The sequence below is a fragment of the Papaver somniferum genome, unplaced genomic scaffold, assembly GCF_003573695.1.
Source record: "Papaver somniferum cultivar HN1 unplaced genomic scaffold, ASM357369v1 unplaced-scaffold_19, whole genome shotgun sequence".
Classification (NCBI taxonomy): Eukaryota; Viridiplantae; Streptophyta; class Magnoliopsida; order Ranunculales; family Papaveraceae; genus Papaver; species Papaver somniferum.
Genome location: NW_020628818.1, coordinates 7,952,609 through 7,970,859, shown reverse-complemented (window position 1 = coordinate 7,970,859; position 18,251 = coordinate 7,952,609). Strand labels below are relative to the sequence as shown.

Sequence of the window (18,251 nt, the reverse complement as noted above, 5' to 3'; positions counted from 1 at the left end):
ATGTCCAATCCCTTCATTTTACCTAAAATAGTTAAATCTAATAAAACCTCATATCATTACCAAAAATGTATTTAACACTAAAATTCTTAAATATATCGAATGAAATCACATTAAAATATTTTTTTCATCACGATTTCATCATAAAATCAAATCAACTATTAAATTAATTAAAAAAATGTCCAATGTCCAAATTACATTTCTTATAAATATTAATCATAAGTACATTTCCCAAATATTCTACTACCAATTAAACTAACCTAATTGCAGTATACGATTCCAAAGTAAATAAAAAGGTATTGATCAAATTTTGATCAATGATTAAAATTTAAAATCAAAATACATAAAGTTGTAGAAAATTACCTGTAAATATCAGATGCGTACCTCCTCTTCCGCAAAGAAAGAAAATGATTTATAATTCTGCCCAATAGTCAAGATACAATCATTAATAGATAATCATGATGAACTAGACATGATATTTAGAAAAACTTTGAATACGAGGAACAAAAAAAAATGTCAGGAAAAACTAAAAGTGCAACCCAATAGAATACAATGAACAGATCTCAATATTTTGATTTATTAATTAATATGGTATATTTCATAACGAAATAAAAAAATAATATTGTAAGAAAAAAATTCAAATTCCTAAATGTAGGGAATATACTCAATATTTTCGGATAAAAATACCACAACAAATAAGATGCAAATTTTTCGGTAAATTTGGAACAAAAATATTGCAGTTACTAAATGCGTCTATCTTTTAGTTATATTTAGGACAAAAATAACGCAGTAACTAAATGCGTCTATCCAAAAATAGTGAAGATCAAATATTTTAAAGATTACATAATTCTTAAGAATCGGTATTGTTTCCTAAATAAAGTTATTTTTCATGGAATCTTCGGCCATGGTTACTCTAGAATACTGCAACAAATAAGATGTAAATTTTAGAAACCATTCTCACTTCCTGGACATGTAGGATATTTTCGTTATTTTTAGAACAAAAATATTGTAATAATTAAATGCGGCTATCCAAAAATACTGGATATCTAATATTTTAAAGATTACATAACGTTTAAGAATAGGTGTTGTTTCCTAAGTAGAGTTTTTTTCTTACGGAATTTTCGGCCTTGATTACTCCATATATATAAAGCTCTCGAACAAACGTCAAACCTAGCTTGCAGGTTGCTTTTTTTTTGACTAGGTTTTTATATTCTTCTATTTCATGTAGTTTTTGGTTCTTTTTCTTATCCATTTTGTTGTTGTTGTTTGTTTTGCATGTAGCATTGGCTGCAGCACTCGGAGGTCGCGGTTCTTTTAAAGATTCTGATGATAATAATGTTGCGCTAGTGGTAATAATAAAATTACGGTAATGAGAGGTCATGGTTCTTTTAAAGCTTTGCAATGGTAACAATGAACTCACACTAAGTATAAAATATTAAATCGTTTATTTTTTATTTTTTGTTATTCCAGGGATTTTTCATTTTTTTGGTTTTGCAGTTGGTGATATCTCTTCTCAAAGGGAGATTAGATGATAAAACTAAACCTTCTTTTTTCCGTAGGAGTTTTCATTGTTTTATCATACTTCTTATCTATGTTTTTTTTGCAATTTTTATTTGTGCTATTCTTTTCTTTGATTTTAAACCTCCTATTTCACTTTGTTTTTGGGTGGGCGATCTATACAGATAACGCAGAGAATTTTTTCAATGATAACCCGACTTCCGATAAGTCAAAGGTGGCGATGATTGTTATCACATTCGAGAGAGGATCATGTAAATACTACATCTCGGCTCATGATCAGTAGTCTTAGATGATCATATGTGTATTTTTAAAAGATACACCAAATACAATTTGACAAGTTGAATTGCCTACTGAGTGGGATATTAAATGGAACGTTTTTCGAGTTACAAATGATTTTATGCTTTGTTTTGTGTTTATTATTTCGATACGTTGTTTCTATATAATGGAAATGAACTTATAGCAGGACTATGCAGAATAAAAATTTCATAATAATTCATGTCGATGCTTTTATTTCTTTAAAAGTAATATAGCAAGATACCACGAATTGCATTCTCATGAAATGATTTGATATTTCCCCTTTCATCTGAGATTGCTTTCCCCACTTCGTATATGAGTTACTATTTGAGTCTAAATATAAATTCGAATACCTACACTACATGTGCATTACCGGTGGTTAAGTGTAACTCTTACGATGTAAAGAAAAATAATATTCTTCTGGGATAGTTCATTGCATGTTCATTTTCCTTTATTTATATTTATTTTATTAATTCCTTTACCTTTGTTGGTTTATTTCAGGGTTGGACCTATGAATGTTGAGGTCAAGCAAAGAAAAATTGCTAATCAGAGAAAATGGACCAGGAAACCAACAACAACGAACGCCCTGAAAATGTATATTTTCTAATTAGTTTTTTACATTCTGTGTGAAACACTTTTTTTTTCTTTTTTCGTTTTGTATTTATTTGTAGTTTTCCCGACAGTATATATCTGGGAGTTTGATAAAGACTTTTGTTTTACCAATATGAGAATTTGGTAGATATAATTTTGTACATGTCTAAAAACGAAAAAAGAATTTTTTTTGCAAGACATGCATATTTTAGTCAATGAATTCAGAATCGATGAAGTGACTACTAAAAGGATATCTATCTAAACTTTAGCGTGTCTTGAAACAACTCTAAGTATGATCAGTACAACATTGCCTATATTAGGTTTAGATACATACTTCTTGAAGAAGATATAACCCTTGATTTAATTGAACGTGTGAAGGTGTCAAGTATACAACATTGCCTATATTAGGTTTAGATACATACTTCATGAAGAAGATACCACATTGCCTATATTAGTTGAAAAAATATTGGACGTGTGAATGTGTCAAGTATTCATCAAAATTGAGAAAATATGAATCCATTGGAAAGTTTTTTTTTTGTGCAAGTCCAGGATGCACAGGAGTTTAAAAAATTAAATTCATGTTCGTCATTATATCTTAGGTATTTCCTTTACATGCTTGTCCAATCCCAACTTTCGCCCTATTGATTTTATTCCGTTTTTAGAAAATAGGTGCTATTCAAAGAGGTAATATATAATAGATTATTGAATTCTCTATTATTAGTTATGTCAAGAATTTGAGATCGTTCGTGGAGATCATCATCGTCTTATAAAAACTATCATACCATTTATTTCTCGCGTAAAAAAGCGAGGGCCTATTGCAGCTAGCTATAAGAATTTTTAATTAGGAGGTTTTGCTAATCGCATGTTAGTTCTTTATAAAAAAAAAATTGAAATTTATTGCAAGTGCCATGAAACATGCTAGAATATTTTGAAGACGCTTGGGATGGATTAGGTAGAATGATATTCTTATTTCATTTCCAAAAAAGAGGATTATGGTTGAGAATGACAGAACATGTCAATGCATGGACGTACACCATTTGTAGGTCAATTGCAATTTTTATTTGTGCTATTATTTTCTTTGATTTTAAACCTCCTATTTAACTTTGTTTTTGGGTGGGCGATCTATACAGATAATGCAGAGAATTTTTTCAATGATAACCCGACTTCCGATAAGTCAAAGGTGGCGATGATTGTTATCACATTCGAGAGAGGATCATGTAAATACTACATCTCGGCTCATGGTTAGTAGTCTTAGATGATCATATGTGTATTTTTAAAAGATACACCAAATACAATTTGACAAGTTGAATTGTCTACTGAGTGGGATATTAAATGGAACGTTTTTCGAGTTACAAATGATTTTATGCTTTGTTTTGTGTTTATTATTTCGATACGTTGTTTCTATATAATGGAAATGAACTTATAGCAGGACTATGCAGAATAAAAATTTCATAATAATCCATGTCGATGCTTTTATTTCTTTAAAATTAATATAGCAAGATACCACTAATTGCATTCTCATGAAATGATTTGATATTGTCCGTTTCATCTGAGATTGCTTTCCCCACTTCGTATATGAGTTACTATTTGAGTCTAAATATAAATTTGAATACCTACACTAACATGTGCATTACCGGTGGTTAAGTGTAACTCTTACGATGTAAAGAAAAATAATATTCTTCTGGGATAGTTCATTGCATGTTCATTTTCCTTTATTTATATTTATTTTATTAATTCCTTTACCTTTGTTGGTTTATTTCAGGGTTGGACCTATGGATGTTGAGGTCAAGCAAAGAAAAATTGCTAATCAGAGAAAATGGACCAGGAAACGAACAACAACGAACGCCCTGAAAATGTATATTTTCTAATTAGTTTTTTACATTGTACTGTGTGAAACACTTTTTTTTTCTTTTTTCGTTTTGTATTTATTTGTAGTTTTCCCGACAGTATATATCTGCGAGTTTGATAAAGCCTTTTGTTTTACTAATATGAGAATTTGGTAGATATAATTTTTTACATGTCTAAAAACGAAAAAAGAATTTTTTTGCAAGACATGCATATTTTAGTCAATGAATTCAGAATCGATGAAGTGACTACTAAAAGGATATCTATCCAAACTTTAGCGTGTCTTGAAACAACTCTAAGTATGATCAGTACAACATTGCCTATATTAGGTTTAGATACATACTTCTTGAAGAAGATATAACCCTTGATTTAATTGAACGTGTGAAGGTGTCAAGTATACAACATTGCCTATATTAGGTTTAGATACATACTTCATGAAGAAGATACCACATTGCCTATATTAGTTGAAAAAATATTGGACGTGTGAAGGTGTCAAGTATTCATCAAAATTGAGAAAATATGAATCCATTGGAAAGTTTTTTTTTTGTGCAAGTCCAGGATGCACAGGAGTTTAAAAAATTAAACTCATGTTCGTCATTATATCTTGGGTATTTCTTTTACATGCTTGTCCAATCCCAACTTTCGCCCTATTGATTTTATTCCGTTTTTAGAAAATAGGTGCTATTCACAGAGGTAATATATAATAGATTATTGAATTCTCTATTATTAGTTATGTCAAGAATTTGAGATCGGTCGTGGAGATCATCATCGTCTTATAAAAACTATCATACCATTTATTTCTCGCGTAAAAAAGCGAGGGCCTATTGCATCTAGCTATAAGAATTTTCAATTAGGAGGTTTTGCTAATCGCATGTTAGTTCTTTATAAAAAAAAATTGAAATTTATTGCAAGTGCCATGAAACATGCTAGAATATTTTGAAGACGCTTGGGATGGATTAGGTAGAATGATATTCTTATTTCATTTCCAAAAAAGAGGATTATGGTTGAGAATGACAGAACATGTCAATGCATGGACGTACACCATTTGAAGGTCAAATTGTATTGTCGTGGCGTTCTGGCGGAACATGAATACTTGATTCCTAGGTATTAGGTGTCCCATTTATTAAAAAAAATTGACGCTTTTACACGCATATTACACGCATAATATGTTGAGAACCAACAAAAAGAGAACTAATATATAATTTTACTTCAGAAAATAGAAAAATATATGTAGGATCTCATTCCAACTTCGAAAAATAAGGTCTCGATGACATCAAGTTTTTAAAGCGATACTGGGTTTGAGAGTACATAGTTTTGGCACTTCTTTTACATTATGAAACCTTTCTTGGTGTTACCACCTCGAGCTAAAAGTTAAATTCAAGGATGCTGACATTTTTTACATTTTAAAGGATAAATATCCTAGAATTTCCAAGATCTGTTCAATGAAGTATCCGTAAGTTATATGAAAACTGAAGTGTTCGGAATACCGGTTTTTCTCAAAAATTAAACCTAGCTGACTCCATAGATTTTCTGGAATTATGGCACGAGCTAACAAACAACCAGTTGCATACTGGTAAAGAGGACTCGATGGTGGAGTATAAATCAGGTGATCCGTTGTCAGTTTTCTATAAAGCGGACAGGGAGAAGGATGACTCATTTTCTTATAAGTTACTTAACTGGTTAAACTCTATTCCACCTAGAGTTGCATTCTTTGTATGCTCAGTTATGCTCCATCAAGAATGACGTTTCGAATGAGAGGTATTGATCATTCGGGGTTTATCCTATGCTCCAATATTACAATTGCATATATACACTCACTTGATGTATATATAATCACTTATTTGAATCCTAAATTTTTGTTTTCCCGAAATGAAACACACACTTCAATATATATGAAGTATTGGATGGCACTAATGGAGTAGCTCATCTAATTGTGGAATGTCAAGGTAAATTAAGGTTTGAGTTTGTGTATATACCCCAACGATTTCGGTTTCTTGTAAAGACGCAAAAGTATTGCACATGGCCAGGATTTAGTAACATAAGAAATATGAACGAAACAAAGCCATCGAGACAATAAATAATGATACTATATGGAGCTTTTCATTTCTTCTTTCACTCTAAACTGCAGTGTCTCACTTGGAGCTCATATTTGTGTTTGTCTTCTAATTTTGGTTATCTTATTTTCTTGCACACCTACTCGAATATTAGCTTCTTGATTTTTTATTCGTAACATATGTATCATGCTTACAGATATGTTACCGATTTCTATTATGTTTTTGTAACAAGGGCATCCAATATTCCATAAGCAAGATACAGACCCGTGCATCGCACGGGTGAGAAACTAGTAATCACATAAAGTAGGACTCAGTTTGCATCTTTTGGCTACTGGTTGAGCATTAAAGAACCTCAGGAAAATCACAAGCATATTAGTGAACTATTTTTGAGTTTCATTGACCTAGACGACTGCAATTTTGCAAGGACCATTTCCAAGTCTTCCAAAGTTGTTGATAACAGTAAAGAACTCGTACCATTTCCAAGTCTTCCAACTTGTTTCTACTTTCTAAACATTAATATTGAAAACGATATCACCATTTCTACTTGCTCAAGGTAGGGATCAAAAAATTGAGCATAGTACCTTTGCTTTGCATATAAGAAAAGAATTCATTTCTCTGCCCAGGTAAAAAGAATCCCACGAACTAGAATTTTTGCCTCGTAAAATTAATCTTCAGATGGTAGCAACCTAACCTAATACTGCAAGAGGAGTATTTGCACCACCAAAAATCGGATCCCTAGCGAGTCAGAATAAACCTAGCTACCGATATGAGCTTTATGACATAAATAACTCACGGTAGAGGCATATGGTATGACCACCTAATTTACAGCAGGATTGAGTACATCGACAAAAAAAACTAATCTGCTGTGATTATCATTAACCGATGCCGGTCTTTCGCATCACAAATGGAAGAGCATTAGGTCATTACATCTAATCCTGTTGTTATAACTTCAATCAACCTGATTTCATCTTCCGTGAGGGAGGTCTTCTGAATAATCCAATGAGATCATCAAGACCCTGCAGATCAACAAGCAGTGCATCCATCAGATTCTAATCTTTTTTGCACAGAAAAAGGATATTTTGCTTTATACTGGAAATTGAGAAAGCATACCCTAGTTGTGATGACAAGAAAGCAGAACAGTAGAATCAAATAAGATCCCAAAACCAATGACAAGAGTAAGTCGAAGGTCACACTTGCAACCTGCAACACAAACCAAAATTAGATTGCACAATAACCACCATTTCCCCTATATTTTATTAGGAATGGTATCTGCATGCTAATACTATTGCGCTAATATTAGAGGTACTAGTTCTCTTACTACATAAATTGAATACGGCAAAAGGAGAGCAAAGACCAAAAGAAAGAAATACAAAAAAGGTTAGACCTGGTATATGTTAAGCTGGGATTTCGTTGAATCATAGAAAGTGAACATCCCATCAAGCAACTCATGCTGTACATTCACCTCAGCAGTATGATCCTCTAATTCCTGCCAGCAGGAAAGCAAATAAAGATAACATCAGAAGCTATCCACACTTGAATATCCAAGCTCTATCTGTCAGTGATTCAAAGTAAAATTACTAATTAGGAAACTGGAAATGATATAAGTTGGCGGTAACCTTTTTCAATGCCAGGATAAAAGGATCATTCTTCGGGAGGAAAGGTGCTACTCTAGGGGTCCGTGAGAGAAGATCTAGCCATGAGGTCACGTAAGATGGATTGACAGCCAAGCTACTGCCATCCTTGAAAATCTGGATGTTTTTTCCTTGATAGCCATAAATATGTCTCTGCATGAATCAAATGAGAAAAGTTACGCCAGCATAAATTTTGTTTTTAATCACTTCTCTCCAATTATGAATTGCAGTAAATGGGTGAATGTTTACCGCAAGACTCTCTGCGACTAACTTTACACTTCTGACAACTGCAGCAGGATTCACAAGAGGCCTGCACAAAACCAAATCTGTAAATGCACGCAATATATAAAGGTCTAAAAATGAGTTTATTTTAACTTTTTTGAGAATATTACCTTTGATCGTGCAGACCTCCAAAGCTTTCCAATAACCCTGGGGCAACTGATAGCTCCGAAAGGGTGGCAGCTGTAATTCTTGCCCTTGAAAATTGCTCATGCTCCCATGCTACCTGCCAGGTGGAAAATTGATTTACATTGTCTATGCATATACTAGTATCTTTATACAAATATGCAAGTCTCAATTGACTCCAAGCAAAGCATAGTCACATCATCACATGTTTAGCACCAAATAGACAACTTAAAACATTGCAAGGACCTTGAAATAAATGGAAGGATAAAAATCTCTCAACAACCTGTAATTCATATAATATATCATATATGAGATTAGTGTGCAAAAGAGGAGCAGCTCTGCAAGCAGGAGAAAGACATACATATAGGGAGACCAGATTTTTTACCAAGGGTTGAAATGCCAAATGTGAAATATGTAAGGTTCAGTCAAATTTGATCTTTGTTTGGGCCTTGTTTAGCCATTTTGTTGTTCTGCTCTTTTAATTTTCCTCTTGTAATCCTTTATTTTTAATATCAATAAAGTGGTGTGATTCAGGAAAAAAAAACACAGTTATATGAGAATATCTTACTCGTGAATTTGAAATGTTTATCTTCTTGTGTTTTACACCAACTTTAACACCTAAATCTGCAGCTACATCTGAAAAGCCCTGCCAAAGTAAAAAGCAAATCACACCGTCAAATGGTTATCACAGACTACCTTAATTTTCTTCCTGATAGAGAAACAAACAGTACACAAACTTACTTCATACAATTGCTTAATGAAGGCATTTTCTGGAGGCTTAGAGACATGCATCCATAGTTCACTATCTAAAGAACCAATACTGTTCAAGCAAATAGCGTAATCAATGCTCTCACGTAAACGTTGATCAAGACTCCGGAGCCACTAAGAATGATGGAGTAAACTATGTCAGAACATTAGCAAAAGTAAACAACAACTGGAATAAATAGAGGTGATATAAAAAGATAAGCACCTTTTGAGTTCCATTGTAGTTGTAAGGTCCACCAGAGGTTAGCCCAAACAGTAAATTATACTTTCCTCTGGTCTTTGGGTTTGAGTAAAGACGAGAAAATAACCTAGCTGTCTCAAGAAGTGCTACAGCTCCACTACCATTACTATCACTTCCAACCGACAGTGCCTACAAAATTTTTAGAAGCTTCATAATTCAGATACTTATATGATGGAAAGGTATATTAGCTGGAAATATGATTGCCTCCATACCGGTGCAGCGCCAAAGGTGTCGTAAGATGCAACTATAGCAATTGTTGGAAGCTGATTAGTATCTCCAGCTGCTTTTAAGCCTGGTAACCAACCCTGCCACAAAGAAACAAACCTTTACGATTTACTGAATAAGTTCTGGCAGCGCAAAGTAAGATAGGTGCCGAGGCTATCACAGTATTTGCAGGAAAAACAAAAACAAAGGCAAGGGGGTCAAAGAAATTTCGTATTGATGACAAAATCTGATGACCCCAGGATGATGCAGGATATGTGAACATTATTCTTAACATAATCAACCTCTTGTACCAGCTCTGCAATAATTTAAACATTTAAACGAAATAAAAAGAAAACAGAAGAAGAAATTGAACCTGAATGTTTGTGAGGGTGGAAGATGCAAGCTTCTTGGGTTCAGGAGTAGAGACAACGAATTTGTATCTGTATGTTGCATACATAAACTATGCGATTAGACAAAAAGAGCATTCGAAAATCTACTTCCCATTGGAACTCTTTCCAAAAAAAAAAATGTTGATAGAAACAATATTTTTTAATATCTAACACTTAAAACTGATAAGTGCCATAACAGAATGACGCATTCCACAATTGATAAACAATGCTAAAATTTTGTAATCTAACTGATAATTGGCACAAAAACGGCCATACTCCATTATGAGAATAGCATATTTGCATCGAAAGTGGCCAAGCTTAGGAATACAAAGAGAATCAGAAATAAGATTTGATATTCATTCCCAGGAAAAACAGGGTTTACCAGGAAACCAAGGTCACAATATGCAATTTGTCTCATTAGGGTTCTGAGAAAGAACTAAAGACTCATTTCAAAAGTTTCAAAATCACTAAATTCCGACTTATTCAATGCGAGGTGCGCTACTGAGCTATACGCAAAAGCTAACTATCTTTAGAAGTTCATGTGAGCAGATACACTAATGAGATAACCAAAGGACTAAATAAGACATCCAAAAAGATAAAGTTCCTTAGATTGGTTATGTTAACTAACCCCCCAGTAGTTGCTGTAGCAGGCTGCCCTAGAGCATCATTTCTCTTGATATCATCCAACACAGCATCAATTTTGTCATCCTCAAAAGCAAAATAGACGGGGTACTGAAAAAGAATAAAGAGGGTGCACAATCACCAAGTGGACGGTAAATGAATTCAAATATAGCAATAGGAGTGTGAAAAATGTTCATTACACAGCAGCGCAGCGACGAGTAGGAATTAGACTTACTTACATCCATGACAAAATGCTAAAACAACACAGACACTGTTCATGCAACAACAACAACCAAGCCTTTAGTTGGGATAGGCTAGAAATGAAACCAACACTGTTCATTTCTGATTTTAGTGTATACTCTGATTGTGTAAACATTCGTGTAGAGTCTTCACTCGCTCGTTTAGTAAATCACATAATTTAAGTCAACAATATGAATCTTACGGTATTTACCAATTCATAATGGACCACATACCATATATAAAAAGGAAGTTATGTTAAGTATCATAAATGATTGAAATGACAGATCGATGGCAGGCTAAAGAGTAATTTGTAATGCTATTCAAGAAAACAATCAAACTGAAGTATGACTAGTAATAACAACAATGTATCAGCATTTACCTGCCATAATAAATATTAATCTCATATGAGACTAGATGTTAACACTTACGATGTATACTAAAACAAAGATGATACAATCACTTACTGGAATGTTTGCACCTATTAGTAATTGTTCCAACTCAATCAAAAGGCCTCTTGTCTGTTCTTGTTCATGAGTTTGACCACCTTCCTCGGCAGCTTCTTTGTTTGAAGGACTAAACTTCTGAGGGAGTAGAAGTAGCAAACCCCCCAATTGCCGCTTTTCAGTGATATATTCTACATTATCATTACCAAGAGTTTAGAAGCAATGCCATATAATATAAAATCGAAGAACTACCAACACAATGTGGATTTCATTTAAAAAAAAAAAATCATATGGCAAATATACAGAATAACGATATAGACTTAGCCTTGAATCGTGCTATTATTATTTGCTAACTTGTCAGTAAATCATACCTAAAACTACAAATTCCTTTCAAATGTTTAACCTAAATTACCACAACAACAAATCTCATCCTCCTATTTCTTTCCCTATCTCACCTAATTCTAGTCAACTAACAATCACCAATTTACCAATGTCAAAACATATAGCATAATTCTCGAAAATTCACTAAACTCACTCCCAGATTAACAAAGATCTAGCAGATCTAAAACTTCAACGATACTCCATCACGAATTTAAATGTATAATAATACAAATAAAACCATAAAGTTTCTCATCGCCAGCATTTTAAGTTATCTAATCATCATTTACTCCAATTATAAAACTAGATTCAAAGAAAAATGAAATTTGAATATAAAAAGAGTAATACCTTGAATAGAAGTGAGATTCAAATCACGAAAATTGATGACAAAAACAGTACGAGAAAGATCAGTTCCAGGAGAGAATGGAAAAGATGAAGCGTGATGATTTAGATTAGATAAACGAGATCCATATGGAACACCACTAATATCATACTGAATAAGTCTGTATACATCAACAACTGTTGCTGCATCACATAGTTCAACACAAGCTACTAGTATAAATACTAGTGCTATTACTGAGTATACTGAATCAAGTACTTCTTGTCTTCCTATTCTCCCCGCCATTAGAGAGAATTTCCACTGATTTCTTCCAAGTTCTGGTTTCAGTGTTTTGTCGATGGCTTTTAAGATGGTTTTACAAGAGCCGGGGGGAGTTGAATAGTGGTTCTTTTGGGTTTCGATGGGATTCAATCTCACCCGTCTATCTGCCTACCTCTTGATTTCATGCTGCCGTTTGCTGTTTAATGAAGTTACGACAGTTTGATGCATCGTTGGATGCATTGACCGAATGAGATACTTGTTTAATCTGACGGTTATGATATGTATATTTTTATAAATGGTCGTGCTAATCATGATTATATTAATGCAAGTAACTACTTTAATCTCGGTAGCAGGAAGAAAATCTAAATCGACCCGCGAGTTAACACAGAATAGAATTGACACGAGTTACTTGAAAGAATGTTTTTCATAGAAAATCTAAATCGACCCGCGAGTTAACACAGAATAGAATTGACCCGCAGAAAATTAAGAGTAAGTGACAAAAAAAATTGAATTGAACTAGGAAATTGAAATGAATATATTTCAGTAACCAAAGATTGTGTATAAAGCCAACAACAACAACGACACAGCAAAAAGCTATACAAAACACGGTCTCTGACTTGAGAGATGAGTGCTTAAATGGATTTCAAAACTACATTAATATATAAGAGAAACGGGAACTGCTGCTGCTTCATCTTTTAGTTCAGTCACGAGTAGTTTTGGGTGTTCAGCAACTCTCGGTAGAACATGTCGATAAACTCGTCTTTCTGCAAATCACACAAACACAAAAGAAAAATAGGAAATGTTAGCAGCAGAACGATGAGCGCAGCCAAGTTGTATTCTAGTTAAAAGAAACGAGACACTATGATCATACTTGAGCGTTCTCTAATATTCCAAAGAAGTATTCTGATATCATAGTTATAAAGATTAACCATTTGACAAAGTAAGTGGATAACAACAAACCTGAAATATCCTCAGAAGTGCGTCGCGGACTTTTTCTCTGGTAAGGAATGGTCCAAAGTTTGGAATAGGAGTTGCAGAAGGAGCAGGTGTAAGAGACAGAGATGGAGTAGGGGGTGGAAAGGGTTGGAGTAGTGGAGTTCCATAAGGGCGTTGCAGATTCACGGGAGGATGCAGAGGAGGAGCATTGGGTACAGTAGATGAGATTTGTGGAGCCATCAACGTGGATGGGGAAGGAGAAGGTACAAAAAACAAAGGTGTCAGAAGATTGGCAGCAGTGTTGTTGCTGTTACTAGACTCGAGGGAACTGATGAAGGTACAACACTGGGTTGGAACTGATGAAGGTACAACACTGGGAGCATGAGAAGATAAAGGAATCCTTGCAGTAGGAGGCTGAGGTTGCCCTGCGTTTGCTGCATTTGAAGGATTCCCGAGGTTCATAGCAGCCTGTCACAAATAACATGTCTTAGTTGGAGAAGATTCTGATGGGGAAAATTGATCACCAATGAAGAAAAGACAAAATATGCGCTATACATAAAAATACGTACACTGAAAAAGTTCACAAATGAAGAATTATCAGGAACTTCATTCATGACAGAAGCATTTGATGATGATGGCTCAAGTGGACCCTCCATCACCGCCATAGAAGGAACTGCTTCCAATTCCTCAAACTCACTGGTAAGAAATGAAGTTCAGAAAAAATAAGATTAGATTCGCTCAATAAAGTTGATAATGCTACAATTACGACATCATCAATTGTAACCTGAACCAATTATAGAAGCATGATTATGTTAAAATACAGATTAGGCTAATGAAGCTGAAAGAAACTTACTCCTACGAGTTTAAGATAATGAATTTCTACTATTGATTATCAAGAGAGGGCATGCACATGTTCACAATTTCAAAATAAGTTAGCTTCATCAACACAAATAAGGTGGCTGATCTAATACAGATATTAAAGTTACTCCTCATATTTGCTCTCATCAATCTCTAAGAAGTTGAGCACAACTAAATCACTGGTACTTGGTGTTCGGATAGCACGCCCACCAAATTTATGTTCCTAAGAAGAACAACAGATTTTATTTTATTTTCACACTGAAAATTCTAAAGCCAACCCCCACTTGTTTGGGACTAAAGGCTTGGTTGTTGTTGCTGCTGTTGAAAATTTTAACCTGAACTACTGAAGCACATTTATTTGAAAAGTTGTCATCAAACTGAACTAACTGATAAGCATTCAAGTATTCGCAGTGGGAGAATGTGATGTAGAACTACGCAACTAGTCATGCCCAAAACATTGTTTACAGCAGGAAAGTGGTGGAAAATACAGCACGCATTAACAAATTAAAATTCTTAGGCACAGTAATAAATTTTCAGAAAATATTAGAATACCAAGATAAGGTTTCAGTAGCAAGACAATGCCCACATAAGTGAATCAATATTGGTTGTGTAACCGCTAAGATTATTTAATTTGGCAGGAAAATTAAATATTACCTTTTAATTAAAGGTGCTTGTGGCTTTGAAGGAACTCTAGAGTATGCACTTAGTATCCTGAACGATCAAAACAACCAAAAAATAAATAAATGAGTGAAACCAAAGCAATGCTAAAAACTTCTTCGTAGTAAATATTCAGTATTTTCCAATTAGGTAATACCATATAACTTGCAACACTTTACCTACTAAAGAGATTTGCAACATCTTCACATTCACGGGCATTGTAAAACCAGATACCGTTCACTTCTTGAGACGGATTTCGATATAACAAATATGGAACCTGAATTTCATACTCAAAATCTCCTAATAGATCCTCTACCAGATTATCTGTTTTCATAAACAATAATTTAAAACCTTTATACGGACATAGTTAATCGTAAAAACTCATACAGAATTCAATATCAAATGAAAGTAACATAAACTGAGGTACAAATTTGAACCTGTATTGCGTCGATTCATTACAATGAACTGGAAACGAGGTTGTGCGTTCCTGAAAAACAACAGTAACCCATTTTTCACACAATTCAACAATTATCAAACTTTGATTTCAAAATTAAAAAAAAAAACTCACCTTTTGACAACAAATAGAGATCCTTCCACATCCTTTCGACTCTGCAGTCAATCAGGATAAATCTAATCAGAAACAAACAGATATATATAAATAAAGTGATAGGAGGAGGAGGGAGAGAGATACGAACCCATTGATTGAGGTCTATATTGAACTCGTAAAAGGTAACGTGTGCAGCTGTGATTAAAATTTCTTCGACGAAAGGATCAATTCTTTGAAGTACAGTGAGATTAAGGACTTTAGTACTCTGCTGATCCAGATTTGGCATCAATTTCCCATTCTGCTGTGACATTTTTACTTACAAAATCCAAACCCTAATTTCCAGACGAAAATTGGGGTTCTATTTCTTCTCTTTTCTTTCTTCTAACAAACAAGTTTGGTTTAGGAAATTCGACAACTCAGGAAAGAGAAAAATAGATACTATGGACGCCCTTAGCCCAGCCCGGCCTAGCCTGGCCTAAACTCTAAAGAGGCTAAGCGCTACACTGAAGTCCTGGCAGGCCAGGCTGGCTGGGCCGTCTTTGTTTGACAACTATATAAAAAAGAAGGGTATATTTATTAAATACCCTTAGTTTTGGAACCTTTAAAAACACCCCTATCACATTTTATAAATATACCCCTTCTCTTATATATAAAGTTTATCTTATTTTAGTAATTTATTACTAAAATAGCAATAATTTTCTTTCTCAATCACTCCATCAGTGCCTCCAACTCCATCGACGGCAATTCACCACCACCACTCCACAACCATCACCACCACCGCCATCACTAACATTCCACCATCACAACTCCACCACAACTCATCGTCACCACCGGCACCGCGATTGCGACCACCATCTCCTCCAAATCCACCACCGTTACCACCAAGTTGAAAACAAAATTAAAAATTTAGAAATAAGTTAGGTCCAGATTTTTGTATCAACATCCGAAGTTGATCCGTATTTTTGTATCAACAACCGAAGTTGACACCAAATTTTGGTGTCAACAACCAAAGTTGATATCATATCTGGTGTCAACAACCCAAGTTTTTACAAAAATTGAAAACTCAGAAAATAGTTAGGTCAAGATTACGTGTCAACAACCCAAGTTGACGCAAAAATCTGGTATCAACAACAAAAGTTGATCCAAATCTGGTATCAACAACAAAAGTTGATCCCAAATCTGGTGGCACCACCACCTCCATCACTGGCATCACCACCCCCACCACTTCCATCATGTGAGATAATAAATGAAATGATTTTCATCTAAATTTTTATTAACAATGAAAGGGTATTTATATGATTCAAAATTAAATAGACTAGTTTCTCACCCTGACGATGCACGGGTCTGGCTCTTGCTTGTAGAAATGTTGGATGCTTGTCATATATGGTGAGAAAAAAAGGTAACAAATCAATAAGCTAGAAGCATGATATTCTTCTTACAAATAGAAAAACAAATAAGCTAAAATCTTAGTTGGTGTGCAAGAAAATAAAAAGAACAAATAAACGCTAAAACAAATATTAAGTCCAACAGTTATGATACTCTGTCTTGGTAAAAAAGTATCCTAATTATTGACTTCCTTCGTTTCTTTTTTGTGTTTCCATCATTATTGACTTCCATGACCATGAAAGTGTTTGATCCACTTTCAAAATGGAACCCTAAAAATAGTACATCAAAACGTCTTGTCCAACAAATCATCAAACAGTATCAAAGCGTCTTCAGATTTTTACCCTTGATATTAATCCCTAGTTTAAAAAGATAGACTAAATTATTTATTTTGCAAACATATCTCCATAATCGATAAAGGTAATAATTATTAGGATAAAAGATTTTCATTACCTTCTTACAGAGCTCCTCCATGCTATTGCCTATGAATTCTTCTGTTGGCCTACCCATTAGAACAAAGACTGCGTCGGAAATATGATCCACCAATAACATTTCAACTAACAAACTTCCAATCAACTAATCATAAATCCAAAACAAAATAAAATCTTTACTGCAAACATACTTTACAGTTTTTAAACAAATAAAATATTAAAATATGCACACTACGAAATGATTAAGACACGTTGCTCTGTCTTTTTCTGTTGAGTATGCTCTTGCTCTTTTCAACGTCACAGTCAATTAGATCTTCATGAACTCTTGATCCTTCTTGGGGAGCTCAACTACCTCTATGTCAAGGTATGGTTGCCTTTTCTCATCGTTCATTGGAACCATAGTTTTGTTATCCATACTACTCACTACTTATGATACCTATTAGAAGCATTTTCAATTTTAATTACAATGAAGCACAAATGAATAGCATGAAAACAAAAATAATTTGTATAATAGGCTACCTCTATTTCTCCATGTGTATGACAACCCTCTTTTGGTTTGAACTCCGCTGGACGTGTCTTATCTAGGGATGCGTACATAAGAAGGTACAATATAGTTATAAAAATTCAATTATAGGTTCTACGTTTTCCATTGCACTTGGTGTCATATTTTTCAGCAAAGTTGTATGGTTGGTATTTTTAGCACTTATTTTCAGGTTAGCAGTATCAGACTAACCTGAATTTCCATATCATCTAGCGGGTTAAATGGAGGGAAACATGTATAATCGTTTAGTTTTCTCAAAGTAAATGCTGCAATGATGCTATATAGTGTAGCTTTAATCTCAAATTCTTAATGCTTTTCACTTTGATGCTCAGTAAGATGATAAAAGTACTTAAGAATATTTATCAAGTATTCGCAACCTCTTAAAAGAGTGCATTCTGGTTACACCATAAAAATGTTTTCTAGTTAAATAAAATTTGAGACACTGACTAAACTTAAAAAAAATTATCATTTGCCACCAAGGTATGAGCAGAGTGCGCACCGCACACCAAGGTATGAGCAGAGTGCGCACCTGGTGTAAACTTCTTTCATTGGCTTTTTAAAGAGATCAACAACACACAAAACAACCTCCTAGGCTACGGCCTGGTGATGAAAAAAATAGTTCCACATCAGCCACACATATTCAACCTTCCTATTTAAGTTATCACATAGCAAACAGCCGCT

General features: G+C 34.1%; 2 protein-coding genes and 1 long non-coding RNA gene across 3 annotated transcripts; 1 reads left to right on the top strand and 2 right to left on the bottom strand.

Annotated features, from left to right (window-relative positions):
- Nucleotides 1-1,043: 1,043 nt before the first annotated feature.
- On the top strand, nucleotides 1,044-4,404 carry LOC113338315. Its single transcript, XR_003354721.1, has 4 exons — nucleotides 1,044-1,178; nucleotides 1,279-1,422; nucleotides 3,531-3,641; nucleotides 4,163-4,404. It is a non-coding gene; the product is annotated as an uncharacterized LOC113338315 (long non-coding RNA).
- Nucleotides 4,405-6,682: 2,278 nt separating this feature from the next.
- Nucleotides 6,683-12,292, bottom strand: LOC113338824 (nicalin-1-like). Its single transcript, XM_026584215.1, has 14 exons — nucleotides 11,965-12,292; nucleotides 11,260-11,429; nucleotides 10,563-10,666; nucleotides 9,919-9,985; nucleotides 9,554-9,646; nucleotides 9,306-9,470; nucleotides 9,077-9,217; nucleotides 8,904-8,981; nucleotides 8,323-8,435; nucleotides 8,180-8,240; nucleotides 7,916-8,083; nucleotides 7,684-7,785; nucleotides 7,410-7,499; nucleotides 6,683-7,315 (listed from the first exon to the last, which is right to left on the bottom strand). Exons 1-14 carry the CDS (start codon nucleotides 12,239-12,241, stop codon nucleotides 7,253-7,255), a joined length of 1,692 nt encoding a protein of 563 aa, XP_026440000.1. The 5' UTR covers nucleotides 12,242-12,292; the 3' UTR covers nucleotides 6,683-7,252.
- Nucleotides 12,293-12,707: 415 nt separating this feature from the next.
- LOC113338219 (mRNA-decapping enzyme-like protein) lies at nucleotides 12,708-15,628 on the bottom strand. The gene is made up of 8 exons (XM_026583674.1): nucleotides 15,364-15,628; nucleotides 15,237-15,277; nucleotides 15,106-15,155; nucleotides 14,848-14,992; nucleotides 14,666-14,722; nucleotides 13,723-13,849; nucleotides 13,178-13,621; nucleotides 12,708-12,981 (listed from the first exon to the last, which is right to left on the bottom strand). The coding sequence occupies exons 1-8, from the start codon at nucleotides 15,523-15,525 to the stop codon at nucleotides 12,922-12,924; spliced, it is 1,086 nt and encodes a 361-aa protein (XP_026439459.1). The 5' UTR covers nucleotides 15,526-15,628; the 3' UTR covers nucleotides 12,708-12,921.
- Nucleotides 15,629-18,251: the final 2,623 nt, after the last annotated feature.